The sequence below is a fragment of the Camelina sativa genome, chromosome 1 (assembly GCF_000633955.1).
Source record: "Camelina sativa cultivar DH55 chromosome 1, Cs, whole genome shotgun sequence".
Classification (NCBI taxonomy): domain Eukaryota; kingdom Viridiplantae; phylum Streptophyta; class Magnoliopsida; order Brassicales; family Brassicaceae; genus Camelina; species Camelina sativa.
The window spans coordinates 12,330,092-12,348,158 of record NC_025685.1 but is presented as its reverse complement, the minus strand read 5'-3'; the positions used below and the strand labels follow the sequence as shown (position 1 = coordinate 12,348,158).

Genomic DNA, 18,067 nt, shown 5'->3' with positions numbered 1-18,067 from the left:
TAAGTTCTTCAAAAATATCCCGTCCTGTAAAGCTCTGATCTGTCCTAAAACGTGTTTTCCTTGCCTTTTGGTAATTTTGCTATAAAACATGTAAACCTTCTTGAAACCTAAAATACATGATAATAGACATTAAAGTCTTGAAATCATGTTAAAATCTTCCTAAATGCATACTAAAACTATAGCTAAAATGGGTAAAATAATGATGTTATCACTCTTGGTTTTAAAACGATGGATCCTAACAAAGTCTGTCGTCTTCGGAAATCTTTATACAACCTCAAACAAGTACCTCGTTGTTGGTTCTCTAAGCTCTCCAATTCTCTTCGAGAATTGGGTTTCACTCAAAGTTATCAAGATTACTCCTCGTTTATGTTGAAGCAAGGCAAGATGATTCTTCACGTTCTTGTTTACGTTGATGATTTTGTGGTTGCAGGAAATAATTTAGCTGCCATTAATAAGTTTAAGGTTCAACTCCATAAGTGTTTTCATATGAAAGATCTTGGACGGCTGAAATATTTTCTAGGCATCAAGGTATCTCGTTGCAAGGATGGTTTTTTTCCACTCAAAAAGTATGCACTTGACATAATCGATGGTTTGACAAAAAAAAAAAGACATAATCGATGAGGCTGGCCTTCCTGGTTGTCAGTCGTTCTCGGTACCTATCGAGGTTAATCATAAACTTGCTTCCGCCACTGGACCGGTTTTCGACAACCCTCAACAATATTGTCATTTGGTGGGTCGTTTTATCTACTTGACATTTACCTGGCCAGATTTAAGCTACGCAGTACACATTCTCTCTCAGTTCATTAAAGCACCTTTAGAAGTTCATTGGGATACAGCTCTCTGTCTTGTTCGTTATCTCAAAGGCTCTCATGCGCGAGGAACTCTTCTTCGATCAGATTGTGACCTCAAAGTTTTTGCTTACTACGACTCTAATTATAACTCATGTCCTATTACTCGACGTTCACTCTCCGCTTGTCTTTTATTTCGGAAAATCACCTATTTCTTGGAAGACAAAGAAGCAAAATAGGATTAGCTGTTCCATGGCCTACACACTCAAAGAAATCAAATGGTTGAAGGGTCTTCTCAAGGATTTGGGCGTTGATCATCCTTCTCCGATATCAATACATTGTGATAGTCAAGTTGCCATTTATATTGCAGCTAATCCTGTTTTTCATGAGCGGATGAAGCATATAAAATCCGACTGTCATCAAGTCCGGGATGCTATCTTCGCCAAGCTCATTACTACGGAACAGATTTCTACTAATGATCAGATTGCTGATCTTATGACCAAGGCTCTACTAGGACCAACATTTCAACGAGTTTTGTCCATGTTAGGTGTTACAGATTACGTACCATCAATGTGAGGGGATATTAGATTATGATATATGTTAATATACTATATCCCTAGATTTACTATGATACGGTCTTATCACTTTTAGGCAACTCCTTTTGTATAAATACTTTACATATTTGATAGGAATATTACCTTCTATTACACTTCCATTACCCAAAAACTACAAAGAGCAGTTTATACCGTTCTTGGGTTTTTTAGCTAATGGAGAAAAAAAAAACAATAATAGAAGAAAAAAAAAAGAAGAGGGAATCTAATAAAAGGGGCTCACTGAAGCCTCTCAAGCCATCCATATAAGCAATTTAACATTTTGTATTAAGCTGGCACGTCGGCCAGTAGGTGTCTAATGAATGTTACTTTTTGAGTTTTTTTTGTTCATTCTTATGGTTTCTTTAACTTTTTTTGACATGAACATATGTTTTTTTAGTTGATTGTATGATGAAGTCATGGACAGTTAATGTTACATTAGTTATTGTCTTGATCGTTAGTATATGCTTATGTGTTTGAACAAGGTTGAAACTGTAAAGAATCAATTAAATTGTATCTATTTTGCATTTGAAGTATCAACGTTTAATAATTTATTGATCACACGAACCCTTTATAAACAACTGCATTCTGTTCTAGGTGTAGAAGTTGAGTCTTATTCATATACAAGGTCTTTACATAAACATATATAGTTGTACAGAGGAGACACACTAGGTTAAAGACATAAACAGAATATTCTGTATACAGCATGATACGAGATATTGAGTAATGAAGAGTGTATCACTTGCGTATCAAGGTGTATCCTTAACACGCCCCCTCAAGATGGAGGGGCGGGAGACACTCCAATCTTAATCCGTAGGTGAAGAAACTGTGTGCGTGAATGAGGCTTGGTCAAAGCATCGGCTAACTGATATTTTGTGTTAACATGACAAACATGAAGCTGTCCTTGCAGAATCTACCTCGAACGAAGAATCTAGAGCAATGTGTTTCATGCGTGAGTGAAAGGCAGGGTTGGCGCAGAGGAAGGTGGCGCCAACGTTATCATAGTAGACAATCGGCACGACTTGTATATGTACGCCAAGCTCAGTTAAAAGGTTGCAAATCCAACGAAGCTCAGCAGAGGTATTGGCAACTGCTCTGTATTCTGCTTCAATGGAAGAGCGAGCAACAGTTTTCTGCTTCTTTGCTGACCAGGAGACAGGGTGAGTTCCCATGTAGACAAGATAGGCATTTGTGGAGACATAATCATCAGAGTCGCCGGCCCAATCAGCATCTGAGTAGGTGTGGAGTTGAAGACTATTCTTGGCGGCAAAGAAAATATTGTGGGTGGTTGTCCCTGCCAGATAACGAAGGACTCTTTTTGCTGCTTGCCAGTGTTCTTGAGTTGGGCGGTGCATGAATTGTGATAAGCGGTTCACCGTGTAGTTGATATCTAACCTCGTAAAGGCAAGATATTGTAAACTCCCAACAAGGCGCCGATAGTCAGTGCCATCGGGGAGGTGAACCAGATTTAAGGGTAATCTTTGGAGAGAAGGCTATTGGAGTTGCAACAGGCTTGGCATAGAGCATGTCGTAGCGTTGAAGTAGATCGAGGATATATTTGTGCTGAGAAAGATGCAACCGTTGAGCAGTACGATGAGCTTCGATTCCCAAATATAGTTAAGATCTTCCAGATCTTTAACAGAGAAGCGATCCGCAAGTGAGTGAAGGATTTGTTGTATGGAGGAGCGGTCATTGCTGGTGATAAGAATATCATCTACCTACGTACACTAAGAGATACACAAAAGTTTCCTCGCGCCGTAGAATGAACAGAGAGGTGTCCGCGAGGGAATTGAGAAACCCAACACTGAGAAGATAAGTGCGTAAGTCTGTGTACCAGGCACGAGGAGCCTGCTTGAGGTCGTAGATCGCTTTGCAGCGGCGACAAACGTATGATGGATGATCACTGAAGCCGAGTGGTTGCTCCATGTAGACCTACACCTTGAGAGTTCCCTGTAAAAACACGTTATTGACATTCAGTTGTAAAATTGGCCAAGAACGACTCACGACAACATCAAGAACCAAGCGGAGCGTTGTTGATTTGATCACTGGGCTAAAGGTCTTGGTGTAGTCACGGCCATACTGCTGGTTATAGCCCTTTGCGACAAGCCGAGCCTTTCACCTGTCAAGTTTGACATTCATTGAAAATGTATTCTTATAGACACACTTACAGGCAACGATATTGTGATTTGGTGGTCGTGGAATCAGGTCCATCGTCTGATTGTGAGCAAAGGCGTCAATTTCTCTGGACATGGCATCTCGCCAGATCTTGTCATTCAGCGCCTGGTTCACCATTAGAGGTTCGGTGGTAAAGGGAGTGGATAAGGCAGCAGAGAGATTGAGTTTGGGTTTGGGTTTGGTGATATTATTTTTACGTCTGGTCTGCATAGGGTGGATATTTTGGACTGGTGGTGGAGGAACGATAACAGGTTGGGAGGAGGGTAACGATGGTTCAGAGGTCGAGGGAGAGGTTGGTGTCGATGGTTAAGAGGAGGGTGTTGGACTTGGAACATAGTGGGCCGGGGAATTGTAATTTGGCCATAATGGAGAAGTTGGTTGATGGGCCGGACTAGGATTACTGGTTGGGCTGGACCGAATGTTATCTGGCACTGCAATGGCACGAGGTGAATTAGAGTCACTTACCGTGTTTTCGGGACTGATTTCCGGTGACGCAGTCCGGTGAGAAGCTGAGCTTAGGGGTCCAGTCGGAGGCACGAATGACGAGACGAGTGGTGGCGGTTGATAAGGGATGACACCGACGAATGATGTGGCGGAAGAAGGCGAGGATATGGGTGTTTCAGAGGAAGAGTCGCAAAGTGAATTGAACGGAAACCAGGTTTCATCAAATTTGACATGGCAGGAGACATAAATGTGGCCAGTGCTGAGTTAGAGACACAGGTAGGCGCTTTGGGTGAAAGAGTATCCTAAGAACACACACGGTGTTGAATGGTTCTCCAGCTTGTGAGTAGTGTATGGATGTAACCAGGGAAAGCAGAGACAGTCAAATACTCGAAGTTTGGAGTAATTGGGAGAGGTACGAAACAACTTCTGGAATGGAGACTCCATGACAATGACCGGTGTTGGAAGGCAATTGATGAGATAGACAGCTGCTGCAAAGGCGTACGACCAATAAGAAGAGAAAGGCAGTTTCGACAACGTGATGGTGCTTCTTTTTCAAAATTCCATTGTGCTCCGATGTGTGAGGCGGTGAGGTGAAATGAGAGATTTCTGAAACCGATAAGAAGAATTTGAGAGCGAAAAACTCTCCACCATTGTCCGAATATAAGGTGACGATTCTTAAACCAAATTTGTTCTCCACTAGCGCTTTGAATGGAATGAACGTGTCACGGACTTGAGATTTGGTTTTAAGTGGATATAACCAGGTATAGCAAGTGTAGTGATCAATGAGGACCAAATAATATTTGTAGTTGTCAACAGACACAACGGGGGAAGTCCAGACATCAGAAAAAATAAATTCAAGGGGTCGTGTGGAAGTGATAGAATTTTGAGAACATAACAAATTTTGAGAAGAAGAAGATTGAGAGTAAGGGAGGTAGAATTTAGAGACTAGGGATTTAAGAATAGGTGAAGCAGGGTGGCCTAAGCGATGGTGCCAGTCCGCTAAGGTTGGTTTGGAGGAGGATGAAGCAAAGAAAGCAGAGAGAGTGGTTGGTGATGTCGGCCACTCGTAAAGTTCGTCTCTAGTTTTGCCTTGGAGTAACAGGGCCCCCGAGCTCATATCCTTCACCTGAAAGGAAGCAGGTTAGAATGCAACAGACACTTGATTAGCATTGCAGAGCCGGTAAACAGAAATTAAATTTTTGTGGATATGAGAATCACAAAGAACAAAATTCAATATTAGGTTGCGGGAGGTGGAGGGTAGAGATAGTGAACCAGTTAATAGGGAGATCAGAAGCATCACCAATAAGAACAGAATCATCACCACGGTATGATTGGTGCATAGCAAGGTTGTGAAGATCACTTGTCATGTGATGAGATGCACCACTGTCCAAGAGCCATGTGTTGTTTGAAGGCGGAGCAGTGAGACCAAAATTGGCACGCGGCTGACATGGACGAGAAGGACTGTGAAGGAGACCATTGTGTGGAGCGACTTGATGAAGCTGGGGCAGCATTTGGCACTACGACCGAAGACACCACACAACTGATACTTTCCTTGATAACCGTTATTAGAACGGTTGTCCTGGATAGGTATTGGAGGTCCGATTGTTCCATTGTTGATGGTGATGTTGTGTGGATTTGTGTGGATAAGGAAGAGAGTGAGAGGTATCAATATTGGCAGAGAGAGGATCAGATGAAGGCGTAACAAGAGCAGCGGTCAACAACTGAGCTTCTTTGTTGAGAAGTTTTTCATGAACTTCAGTGATTTTGGGAGAGACTTCACGGTCTTCAACTTGATCAACAACATATTTGTAGTCTTCAGGGAGACCACGAAGAACAGCCTCAATCTGCTCATCAATATCAAAAGGCTTACCGAGGAGAGCCAATTTGTCAAAGCGAGTAGTTAAGCCTTGCATATACTCATTGATCGTTTTATCACCTTTGGAAAATTGTTGGAGTTGGAGGCGTAACTGCTGAATATGGCCCTTGCTATGTTTGGCAAAGATGTTGGCAACAGTATGCCACATCTCAGCAGCCGTTTTTGTGGTAGTAACCAGAGGTTGCACCGAGGGAGAGAGAGTGCCGAGAAGACCGTTGTAGATCAGCTTGTCCTGTCGCTTCCATTTGAGAAAGTCTGGATTCTGAATTGCGGCATTGTTGGAGACAGTTGTCTGAGCCGGAGAAGAAACAGATCCATCAACATATCCGACCAAGTCATAGCCATCAAGGAGAGAGTGTACTTTGAGGCTCCAAGTGATGTAGTTGAGAGAAGTAAGCTTAATAACATTACTCATGTTGATGTTGAGAAAGGGTTGGGCAGAATCAATTACTTCAGCAGTATTAGCCATGGAGACAGGAGAAAAAAAGTGAAAGAAAAAGCAAAGAAAAAGAAAATGAAGGAAGAAGTTGAAACAGAGAGAACAGAGAAGCGGCGGAAAAATTTAGAAATCTTTTACTGCTCTGCTCTGATACCATGTAGAATATGAGTCTTATTCATATACAAGGTTTTTACACACATATATATAGTTGTACAGAGGAGACACACTAGATAAAAGACATAAACAGAAGATTGTATGTAAAACATGATACGAGATATTGAGTAATGAAGAGCGTATCACTTGCGTATCAAGGTGTATCCTTAACACTATGTTCCATATAGAGGTTTGTTTTGTCATTTTGTGAATTAAACTAAACCCATATATCAGAGGTACAATCCCCGCCAGGATATCTCATTTCGTGAGCGAGCGCAGGACCATCTGGCTCGGACCCAAAGTCGACGAAGAAGTCAGGGTTTATGGATAAACCACCTTTGTCTGTATCTACATCAATTTGCAACATGTGTGAGCCTTTCTCCACAAGTTCAGGGTAAAACTGTCTATCCCATACGTTAAACAGCGAGTTCGTCACGTACAGTCGCTTCCCATCTAGGCTCAACTGAAACATTTGAGGACCTCCTCTCAGACGCTGACCCTTCACACAAGAAAAACACCAATAATTACAATAGCGTGTAGGACAAGGTAACATGATCTAGATTTTGTTGAACGGACCTTGATTTTGGTGACATCGAACTGAAACGTCTTTCCTTCTTCTCCTAAGGCTAAGACATCGCTTCCTTTTTGGACTAGCCCGCCTACGTGTAGTTGACCGGTTAAAACAGGGGTTTTCGGGTCCTCGATGTTGTACTGGCGAATATCTCCGTGAAGCCAGTTGGAAAAATAGAGGAATCGGTCGTCAAGTGAGATTAAAAAGTCAGTGATAAGCCCTGGCATTTCTGGGAGAATCCAGTTTTCAACTTTCAGAGGTTCCACTGATATAGCCACCTTAAAATTGGAGAGGTTGTTTGTATAGTTAGAAAGAAAAAAATCAAAAGAAATGAAGAATAATAAGTAGAGAAGATTCATTGTATACCTCATGGCTCCATGCGTCATCATCGTTCTTGAAAAATCTTACAATAGTACTCGACAACGCACACCCCGCATATCCCGTAGCTTTATCCGGGTTGTGCAAGAATCTTACCTGTAAAACAAAAACAGAGGAGGATAATGCAGTTTCTTGCGGAAGAAGAAACTAGTATAAGCTGAGGTTTTGCAAGATTAGAGTCAGTTTACCTCTAAGGGTAAAAGTCCGGTATCACCGAGGTCAAGTATCTGTTTCAATTCTCCGTCGGGCCAACTATAGACATGTAGATGCTTTCCATATAAGCCATCAGAGACGTCCTTGAGGTCAAATCCTTTGGTAAACGCGGCTGGTGCTCCCCAAGAGGTACTAATCATCGTCTTGTGCCGTGGTTGATACCAGAAATCATACCCAAACAAAGGACTGTTTCCATCCTTCTCCCACCTATTAAAATAAATGTAAATAGCTCTTACTCAACGACCCTTAAGCTAGCGAGATATTAGGTTTTGGTCTTCTTTCTTGGCGTCCAAGAAACAGTACAAATCCGTTCTTTTCGAAGTTACCTTCCTTTGATGTTAAACTCGGAATCAAGCAAGAGAAACCCACTGCCTTCTGCGTTTCCATCTTCATCCCCAAGACAAGACACAAGAACGTCTCCAGAAGCTAAGCAATGAGGTTGATGCGGATAAGCCAATCCCGTCTTCTCCAAAACCTCCGCTGGCTCCACAAATTTGTGCAGAAATGGTTCCCTCGGGTTTGTTTTCGTATCGATGATGTAGATGCGACCAGACCTTTTTTCCGACATGTGTGAGATGAGATCACAATACATGAGAACTTTTTAGATACAAAAGAAACAGAGAAGAGATGTTGTTAAGTTTCTTACAGAAGAGAAGGCAAGATGAGGTAACGTCTTTCACAAGAACGATCACCATAGCAAGAGCTACAAGAGTTCCAGCCTGAATGATGAAGTTCATCTCCAAGAAAAGGCATTGGTAGTCTATGGATGACACTAGAGTATGTCGTTGAACTCGGTTCCACATCCACCGTCGCTACGTAATCTGGCTTCGCTTGCCCGGTTCCTGGACCAAACCAATTTCCAAAAACCTTTAGCCGACATAACAAAGTTTGAAACCAAAGCTTATAATGACATTAGTTGATCTTAATGACTCTTAACTCCACTCCATATATAAAGAGCTAGAAAATAGTTTACCGGTGTATAAGGCAGCGACATAGATGAGTTTCTCTCGTGGACCAGACATGGCAAGGAGAGGCGTGGCGTAACCCGGGCCGCTCTCACAGCAATCTTCACCCGCCGCTTCCATCTCAGTTTCTATATCTCTCTACTAAGCTGTCTTAGTAATGCAGCAGCTACTTCTGCATATATTGGCTTTATATACTGATATTTTCTGCAAGTTGGAACTTGGAAATAAACTAATAATATATGTATTAATTAAAACACCGTTATCATTTAATTCATCACTAATCATTTTGTTTTATAAATATGAAAAAAAAAAAAACAAGAAAAAAACGAATACGTCGGCACGAGACATTTGCTAAGAGTGTGACACGGGATGGTAGGCAGGCTCAGGTCGTATCTATCCATTGGTGTCCCTTCTTGGCTTCGATCTTTTAGCATTGCTGAAGTTAGACAATATAATCGTTTTACTATTTCTTTGAACCTTTGCTCTATTCTTTATTTTATTTTAGTAGACCATCGACGAGAAAAAAAAAAAAAAAAAGACCATCACTTTGCTTACCTCATAGATAATATATAACTCATACACCCAATCTCAAACCTCTCAGTAGAAATCTAGCATACATCTTTGGTTTATACTTGTTTAATGAAAATTTGTTAGAAATTCCTTTTCTAAAAATATTTTTTCTCTGAACATTTTTATTTTTGTCATCTTTTACATAATTACAATATGTTAAATAAATTTTTAGAATTTTTTTTAGGTTTGAGTTCTCTATTTTAGATTTATGATATATAGTATTTAGGGTTTAGAGTTGAGAATTTTGTGAGAAATGTCATTTTCTTAATTAAAGTTGTGAGAAACGCTATTTTCATTTTTTTTTTTTCAATAATGTCATTTACTGTTTTTGTGCCATATGATCAAAAGACCATAATACCCTTCAAATTAAAGAAGGAAAAAAAATTAAAAAAAGTTATTAACTTTTAGGTAATCATTTTGAGACTAACAAAAATAGTGATGATATGACTGTTTCTTTTTTTAACTAAAACCTAAACACATCTAAAAATAAAAGAGATTGAAGTTGGTGGAGTTATCCAGGTCAGTAACATGGTTCTCCTCGGAAAATTCATCAGTTTCAGGCCGCGATAGACAACAAACATGTTAGTTTGATGGACATAATATTTTTTTTTAAAATTGGTCCATCTAAAATATAATAAACAATATGGGTTGGAAAGACAAAAGTAAGCCTACTATGGTCCACTAACATAGACATACCTTCTCTGTGTATCATTGTTATCCTCCGAGAGTTCACCAATGTTAGGTTGAACATCTTTCGACCTGTGCGATGGACAACACACATGTGAGTTCGATGGACTTAAGATTTTAAAATAAAAAATTTGTCCACCAGGAACTTAATAGACAACATGGTTGGATAGACAAAGTAAGTGGTCCAAAAATAAAAATGGAGTGGACTAAACAAAGATAAAACTGGTCCATAGAGGCATACCTTCAATGTGCAGTAACATTGTTGTCCTCTGAGAGTTCACAAATGTCAATATGAACGTCTTCAGACCTGTGTGATAGACAACAAATATGTTAGTGTGATGGACTTAAAGTTCTAAACTAAACAATGGTCCACCATAAACTTAACAGACAACATGGTTAGATAGACAAAAGGCAATCATATTGTTGTCCAGAATAAAAATGCAGTGCACTAAACCAAATATAAGACTGGTCTACAAAGACATACCTTCTTTGTGCAGTAACATTGTTGTCCTCCAGAAGTTCACCAATGTCAGCCTAAACGTTTTTAGAACTAAGTGATAGACAACAAACATGTTAGTATGATAGACTTAATGTTATATTTGGTCTATCAGGAACGTAATAGACAATATCGTTGGATAGACAAAAAGTAAGCATACTCTAGATCAAAAAGATAAAAACTGGTCCATAGAGATACCTTCTTTGGTCAATCATATTGTTACCCTCCGAGAGTTCTGCAATGTCAAACTGTCAATTGCAATAAATTTCATCCATCAGCGAAAGCGGATTTGGTCTGATATCAAAAGAAAATGTTTTTGCAAAAATGGCATCTCTCATATTTATACACTGTTCATGGCATATTTCTCTTTAGAGTTTATAATTTAGTCATTTCCTATACTAAAAAATGTATTTTTGAAAATGAACAAAAGTATTTTTGAAAAATTACATAGAAAAAAATATATTTTTGAAAATGCCCTTATTTAATCGACTAATACATATCTGGCTCATTCGATCTTCAAACGACATGCACGAACCCTTAGTTAGGTGAAGCTCTAACACATTTAACACACCTTAATATTGTCAAGTCACCAAAAAGGTATATTTTTACATCTTATGACGTAAGCATGGCCTCCATTTTAGAGCTATATATACTTATCATTTGTTTTACATGAAATACAAAAGAAAGCATCACTTCCCATCTTTTGGCTTTATAGTGATAATGAAGTGATATTGAAGTGATAATGAAGTGAAAAGTTGTCACTTTCGAGTTGAATGTTATCACTTTGAAGTGATAAATAGTTAAATGTCAAAAGTTGTCACTTTCGAGTTTTGAGGCTAATTTAACCCAGCTATACAAAATTTATATCAACAACTACAGATAGAAGTCAAGATATCGCTAAATACTTAAACGTACAATTTGGTTTTCACTGGTTCTATGAATCGTACAAGAAGATCTAATAAGTATCTATAGGGCTGCAGAACTGGATAATTCATCATAGTCGAAGAACAAAAAGCTTATTGTGTTTCATGGAGTGGTATGCTTTATTATACTGCGTGAACCGATATTTGCAGCTTATATTAACAATTGGAATAACTGGTCCAAATTTTCTAATGCTTAACAAGGTGAACGTAAAGGAGCATGCTAAAATTTCTAGTCTACTTGTAGAGTCTTTCTATTTCATTCTTATATTGATCAACCACCTTGTCCCGTCTTATTTTCATCGTCGGTGTCATTAATCCGTTGTCTATCTGTAAAGATATTACATAGAACGTTAACATAAGGACTGAATATTTTGAGTCCCAAATGAAGAGATTATGAATGAGACCGAACAAAAGAACATACCGTGAAAGGCTCATCCACGATCAGAACAGGTCCAACTTGGAACGAGCATTGTGATGTCCTGCATTATGGTTTATATGAGTAATTGCATGATTAGGGCAAGCATACGCTTAAATCATACATTAGAGAGAGAGAGGGATCCAGATGCTCAAAGAGTAACACTTGGTCTGGATCAGTACCATTTCCTCAGTTCTTCATAGACCATGCTTGTTATCGTCTCCTTGCTAAGTTCATTGACTTCAGGATCTAGAGGTGAAATTTTCTGCTTTGATGCTCCTTCTGCTGCTTCTTTGTTTGGGATAATAATAGCTCCGAGGCGGCGTTGATCCTGAGAACGAAAGATTATGGCCACATCGAAATCCAAAGATTAAATCCGTAAAACATCCCATACCACTGTTCCTAAATCAAACTTTCCAACAAGTACCTGTCCAATAACCACTATCTGTTGAATCAAATTGCTTCTCATGGCTGCTTCTTCAATCTCCAATGGTTCCACATTTTCACCTACAACGATCAAGCTGTTATCATACGTTTTTAACAATACATGCGGTGTTTAAAATGTATGCTAATCATACAGACAGTTGGAAACAGAATTTTAATTCAAGAAAGTGTAAAACTATGATATACCTGTTAATAGTACAATTGTGTCCTTGGCACGGCCTTCAAGAACGATGACACCTCCACAGCTACGACTCCGTCCTGCTGAGTGCTGAGGAGTAATCCAACCCATATCTCCAGAATTGAACCATCCATCTTCATCTATAACTTGCTTGGTGGCCAGTGGATTCTGAGGTAATCAACAGAAAGATGAGTTAACCTGATCTAACCACCAAACCCAAAGCCTTCATCCAAATCACAAATAATGTTTCAGGAGTTCACACATTTAGCAAAAAAAAAGAAATGAATTGCAAGAAATCTAGATTCCAATGAGATGCTTTAGATGAGGAATGATGAGTTCAAGATGAAAAGAGTTATACATAGACTAATTAAGAGGTGTCCATTTCTTTCTGCATAAAATATGGGGTAGACAAGAAAACTCGATAGCCATCAACGTTTACGGAAAGCACAGCACAGATTATAACAAGTTTTCTAATAACAAACTAATCCGAGAAACAGGGGCACCATAGAAGCCAATATATATACTCACGAACAGAAGAATCATAAACAAAATCTTGACGGCTAAAATTCTGTAACTGTTGTGTCATCCATTCACAAATTTGTCGTAAACAAAGGGCAGAAAGTGTGTATCACCTTATAGTAACCTTTCATCACTGGTGGGCCTCTGACTTTGACAATGCCCTTTGAACCAGGTGGAAGAACAGAACCAGTCTCAGGATCTACAATTTTGAATTCCGTATCTTTAATAGGGTGCCCAACTGAGCCAAGAACCTTCATACAAGAGCAAAAACAAAAATACAATTTTAACAAATGTAACTGTGTAACATAACATAGACAGTAAAAGATATGAGACTTGTTATGTCTTCTTTTATAGCACTTTTGGACTGATTGTGACCCAAACATTTGGTGCAAGATGGGAGCTTATTTTCCCCATGATCACAAAAGAAAAGGTCATTTTGGTGAAAGTTTAAACTTACATTACAGTTAAGCCTCCGTGCAGAGACAACCGGTGAGGTTTCTGTCAAACCATACCCATTTTGTACATTCACACCGATGGCCTGCATAAAGAACTAAGCTGTTTACATATGGACAAAATAACTTGTTTAAATGCCAAAAACAAATAACATTAATCTCTAGAAGCAATATTGGCAGTCTAACCTCGAAAAACTTGTCAACATGCATAGGTAAACTACCACCTCCGCTAACACCAGCCTGGAGGAAACAAAGATTAGATTGCAAAGTCAGGTTAACAATCTTTCTGGTAAGATTAAGGAATCTTTCTTCGCCTAGAAACATAAAACTAGTAAAACAAAAGGAAGTAGATACTACCTTTGTTATTCCAACAGAGGAACGAATTTTTCTGTGGACAAGCTTTTCAGCCAACATATGCAATGGCAATAGAACAAACGCAACTACTCTCGCCCACAACCAATCCACCAACGAAGCAATATACATTGGAGGCTTTTGATTTTTTGTCAAACAAAGACCCTGCATACAAGAGCAGAGAACTTATCACAACTCTATTACAACAAACTATTAGGCAGTACGAAATACTAAAGAGGACACATCTGGTTCGCAAACCTCAGAAATTCTTCTCATCTCCATATATGCAAGGCTGACTTTAATTAATGTAAGCGCCAAAAATTTACGAGCAGGGGAGCTTGTAGAAATTTGCTTTTGAATCCCGCTGCAATTCTCATAAAATAGAGAAAGATGTTTAGCAGCAGTTAACATGGTTCAGACTACTGCGAAAAAAATAATGATTAGAATCATGGAAGAAACAAATTCATTGTAAATCTCGAATGACCGACTAGATACAGCCATGAGGGAAATCTAATCTCTTATCATACGAACAGTGACTCATAATCTCTTATCAGTAAACTTCAGTAACAATAGAACCTATCTGAAAGTATTTGAATCTTATGCGCAAAAAATGCTTGTAAAGTTGCATACCTGTAGAGTGTCTCATATACTAAAGGAACTGAAATGAGATAGTGTGGTTGATACTGCTTGAGATCATCCTGTACCAAAAAACAAAAACAAAAAGTTTCAAATCCAAAGGGAAAAATATAAAATGAAATGCTCGACTCACTACAAAATTTCATCTTCTCACATTTTCTTTTAATTTGTCACTGTGTAACAATCTCTCTATACCTTTAAGAATCTTATAGACGTATACTTTTGCTCGACTCCACATGTAAATATGAAATATTCACAAGCCCGTTCATAGGCATGCCATGATGGCAGCATACTTAGAAATCTCTCCCCAGCTTCAGCAGGCACAAAGTCGGACAAATTTCTTATCTGTAGAGTAGTTCAAGATACCAAACAACCAAATTTTATTTCAGAACCCTAATGGCAAACTCAGTATTTTATAAAGGTGAACATAAATTGATGAGAAGTATTGGCCTTGAACCTGGTGTAACAAATTCTGATGGGTGAGCATAACACCTTTTGGATTTCCCGTGGTTCCACTGGTATACATAATTGTGGCTGTATCATCTGGATTGATGAATTCATATTCATACCTCTCTGCAGTCATTTATTTTTTAGCACTCCCAAAAACACTAAAGTGCTATATAAAGAAAGTAGATTTAGCACTTACCAGCATCATTAGATCTTGCAAATTTTGCACGTCTCTCTTGTCCAAATCTTTTAATTTCGTTGTAACTATAGACTGGTGTCTGCCTACCCACTGTAACCAACGAAGATTTGTCCCCCCACAGAAGAATCACAAATCTTGGAGGTGCCTTGTAAGAAAATGACGCGGCAATGCGGTTGAAAAACTCAGGGTTATCCACAACAAGAGCTACACTGCAAGACAAATCACAACTCTGTACTGTAAAAAAATTTCAAAACAAGGAACTGGAGACGCGCATAGTAGGTAATTCAAAAGACAACTAAAAACCATTAGCTGCACGAAATCAGACAGTAGACATCATATTGAAGGACCAAAGACTTCTGTCTCTGTCATTTACGAATCTCCTTGATTAACTACGCCTCGAATCTATAGAAAGTCACATAATGAAGAATTATAAGACAAATGTGATATCAAGATGTTGACGAAAATTACACCTAATCAAGACTGCGGATCACTATGAAACCAAATGAAATCTCTCTAAGCAAAACGGCAAAATGCTATCTGAAGTGACAGAAGTTCTAAAAATGGTTCATGAAAACAAGAAATTTTGATGACACAAGTGGTAAGTAAATGTGGTTGGTATGAATAAAGTAATTTGTTAACCTCTCACTCGAGTAAGATATTCAGTTGAAACAACAGAATAACAAAAAGGTCTAGATGTACCTTTCCGAATGACAGTATATTTGCAGTAACTCTTCAACAGAGGATCTAGATCCTCTAACAACATTGATTGCTCCTGCAGCAATTATACCTGGCATAAAGTAGTAAAGAGTAGGTAAACATACCAATACCTGCGGAGAAAAAGAAAAATCGAAGAACCAAACGACATAATTAGAATGACTGCAGTAAAGCAGGGCAGTTAAAACAACTTAACATGTGAGCATCAATTTATAAGGACGAAAAGCAAAGAGCAGAAACAGCCCAAAACATATCTCAACAGATAATTGGTAGTCCTGGAATGGAAATGACCGATAATTCATGTGTACGGCAAGCACTGACAAGCTCAGTATTCCAAGTTTAATGACATCATCCAATAACGGGTAAGCCTCAAGCTTTAAGAAAATTATGTAATAGACAGTAGTTAGTGAGTTTCCTACAGCGTTTCTCTATTAATAAACCACATACCTTGATCCGCAACAAGCCATCGACAAGAGTTATCAGCGAAAAGTGCAATCTTCTCATCTGCTTTCACTCCAACGACTCGCAAACCCTCAACAAAGTCCAAGATTTCTTGTTCCAACTGCAGTTTTAAGATGATTGAAATGAAAGCATCGAATTACTCATCCAAATTTAACATCACTGAAAACTTTAAAAGTTATTACCCACCTATTTATCAGGCAGATATACAGTTGTAATAAAAATAACAAACACAAAGGGACATGCCAGACAATAATCATTAAAAGTATGAATATAGTATGCTTCCAAACATACAAATATGGTTCATCTTCAGCACCTTCACTTATTAACAAGCAGATAAGATATGCAGCTTCAGAATGTCTATACATTACAGAACTAATAGATAAAGAAATAAAGCTGAAGGCCAATCAATTTTTAACTCTTGAGCTTCAGTTGTTTCCCTAAGTTCTGACTCCTGCTTAAAAATACCTCTGTTCCAAAAGTATGGAGATCTAAAGTGACGCAAGCAAAGCAGTTGTTACCTGTCTGTACGTGAACGTAGAAGGCGGGTCATGATACGGATCCACCACCGCAACTCTGTCACCATACTTCTCCACAGATGATCTCCAAATATCAGGAACCGCCTTCCATTCATTAGAGCGCAAAGCAGCCTCCTTTGGAAATGATGAGCGTTCCAAGAAAGGTGAACACCGCCTTAACTCCTTCTCCTGAATCTATAATAAAGATACACAACTGGTGTTACATTATTACATACCATTCACATCAAAGTTAGTTCAGCTTTCATAAGACTTAAAACAAGTATCGTAAACTAACAAGACTGAGCCACTCGTTGTTGTTCTGTTTTACTGCAACAGCTAAACTTAAACCAACCCTTCTTCAGATTACTTACTTCTAAAATCAAAGTCAAAGGAACAATTTTTAAAAGTCCACAAACCAAAAAGGAACAGTTTTTAATTTAGTTCGCAACAAAATAATCGAACCCATAAAAGAAAAGTTTCAAAGTGAGTGATTAAAAGAACTCGCCGTGGACTCGCAGCTAACTCGAAAACCCCGTCGTGAACTCGAAGCTCTTCTGCGGCCAAAACCCTTGTAACCAAACACCAACCTGATCCCAGAAACTTGAAATTGAGGAGCAGAGGAGCCGTGAGAAACAAGAATTGAAGGTCCCAGAGACGTTGACGCCATGGTTGAGGAGTAGAGGATGAAGAAAGGGTTATCGTGAGGTTGCTTGTAGCATAGAGATAGAGAGATGAGAGGAGAAAGAGAGAGAGATGAAGTAGCAAGAAAGGTAGAAGAAGAAAGAGACGAGAGAGCATGTCGATGTCGTGATTACGATTATATCACAAAGAAAAATAAGAAAGAAAGAAAGATCAGTTCCAAGTTGGTTGGCACCGCTACAGAAGCATGGCAACTTCAGAGTCTCAGAGATAATAAAAACAAAACAGAGTTGATGTACTTACACTAATATATGAATTTTTATTTATATGTATCTATATCAGTATATATGTATGTTTTTTTACATTAAATATTTACTAGATTTTTAATTTATTATTATTTATATTTTATATTGTATTTGTTTGTTTAAATATTAGATGTTTTGTAAATAGAGAATTAACTAAATTTTCTAGCAGTTTGTGTGGTTAGATATTTATATTCATTTTTCAACTTGCAATACACTTCAAAATTGATTCATCTCTATCGAATTCAACATTCCTGAGATTAATTAAATATTTTCTTTCACCATCAAATCTAAGTAGTCGAATATTCTAACAGTTTCTCTTTTTCGATAAAAATAATATTCTAAAAAATAAATAAAACAAAATAATAATGTCTAGCAAAAACGGAAAAGACGATTAAGAAGGCGATGGCAAAATTATGTTTTTGAATGATCTTGTCGATCTGGTTTCGGGTTCGTGTGGTCCTTTGGAATTCGGATTCATGTGATCTATCTTGCTATCTTTGGCATGCAAAGAGACGAATCAACG

The 18,067-nt window shown here is 38.5% G+C and overlaps 3 protein-coding genes across 4 annotated transcripts; all 3 read right to left on the bottom strand.

The window, feature by feature from the left end:
• LOC104707139 lies at window positions 5,563-6,342 on the bottom strand. Its single transcript, XM_010423419.1, has one exon. It carries the CDS (start codon window positions 6,340-6,342, stop codon window positions 5,563-5,565), a length of 780 nt encoding a protein of 259 aa, XP_010421721.1.
• LOC104788824 (selenium-binding protein 3) lies at window positions 6,464-8,758 on the bottom strand. The gene is made up of 7 exons (XM_010514607.2): window positions 8,601-8,758; window positions 8,274-8,469; window positions 7,954-8,181; window positions 7,603-7,834; window positions 7,403-7,510; window positions 7,042-7,314; window positions 6,464-6,964 (listed from the first exon to the last, which is right to left on the bottom strand). Exons 1-7 carry the CDS (start codon window positions 8,710-8,712, stop codon window positions 6,683-6,685), a joined length of 1,431 nt encoding a protein of 476 aa, XP_010512909.1. The 5' UTR covers window positions 8,713-8,758; the 3' UTR covers window positions 6,464-6,682.
• LOC104788806 (probable acyl-activating enzyme 16, chloroplastic) lies at window positions 11,278-17,520 on the bottom strand. 2 transcript variants are annotated; one of them, XM_010514598.2, is made up of 18 exons: window positions 17,106-17,520; window positions 16,604-16,795; window positions 16,071-16,185; window positions 15,609-15,736; window positions 14,910-15,118; window positions 14,721-14,836; window positions 14,459-14,608; window positions 14,258-14,325; window positions 13,886-13,991; window positions 13,634-13,792; window positions 13,463-13,516; window positions 13,282-13,362; window positions 12,938-13,075; window positions 12,314-12,473; window positions 12,111-12,190; window positions 11,866-12,014; window positions 11,690-11,747; window positions 11,278-11,595 (listed from the first exon to the last, which is right to left on the bottom strand). In XM_010514598.2, exons 3-18 carry the CDS (start codon window positions 16,125-16,127, stop codon window positions 11,503-11,505), a joined length of 1,806 nt encoding a protein of 601 aa, XP_010512900.1. In that variant the 5' UTR covers window positions 16,128-16,185; window positions 16,604-16,795; window positions 17,106-17,520; the 3' UTR covers window positions 11,278-11,502. The 2 variants fall into 2 exon arrangements, with proteins under 2 accessions (XP_010512900.1, XP_010512892.1); XM_010514590.2 differs by having other exon boundaries at window positions 15,609-15,696.

Coding starts and splice junctions, on each gene's coding strand:
- LOC104707139 (XM_010423419.1), bottom strand. CDS start 6,342: ATGGCTAATACTGCTGAAGTAATTGATTCTGCCCAACCCTTTCTCAAC.
- LOC104788824 (XM_010514607.2), bottom strand. CDS start 8,712: ATGGAAGCGGCGGGTGAAGATTGCTGTGAGAGCGGCCCGGGTTACGCC. Junction 7,835..7,953: donor GAGTTTAACATCAAAGGAAG/GTAACTTCGAAA, acceptor TTATTTTAATAG/GTGGGAGAAGGATGGAAACA. Junction 7,315..7,402: donor ATGACGCATGGAGCCATGAG/GTATACAATGAA, acceptor TCCAATTTTAAG/GTGGCTATATCAGTGGAACC.
- LOC104788806 (XM_010514590.2), bottom strand. CDS start 17,267: ATGGCGTCAACGTCTCTGGGACCTTCAATTCTTGTTTCTCACGGCTCC. Junction 14,837..14,909: donor TGCAAGATCTAATGATGCTG/GTAAGTGCTAAA, acceptor AAATGACTGCAG/AGAGGTATGAATATGAATTC. Junction 12,474..12,937: donor TGATGAAAGGTTACTATAAG/GTGATACACACT, acceptor TGATTACCTCAG/AATCCACTGGCCACCAAGCA.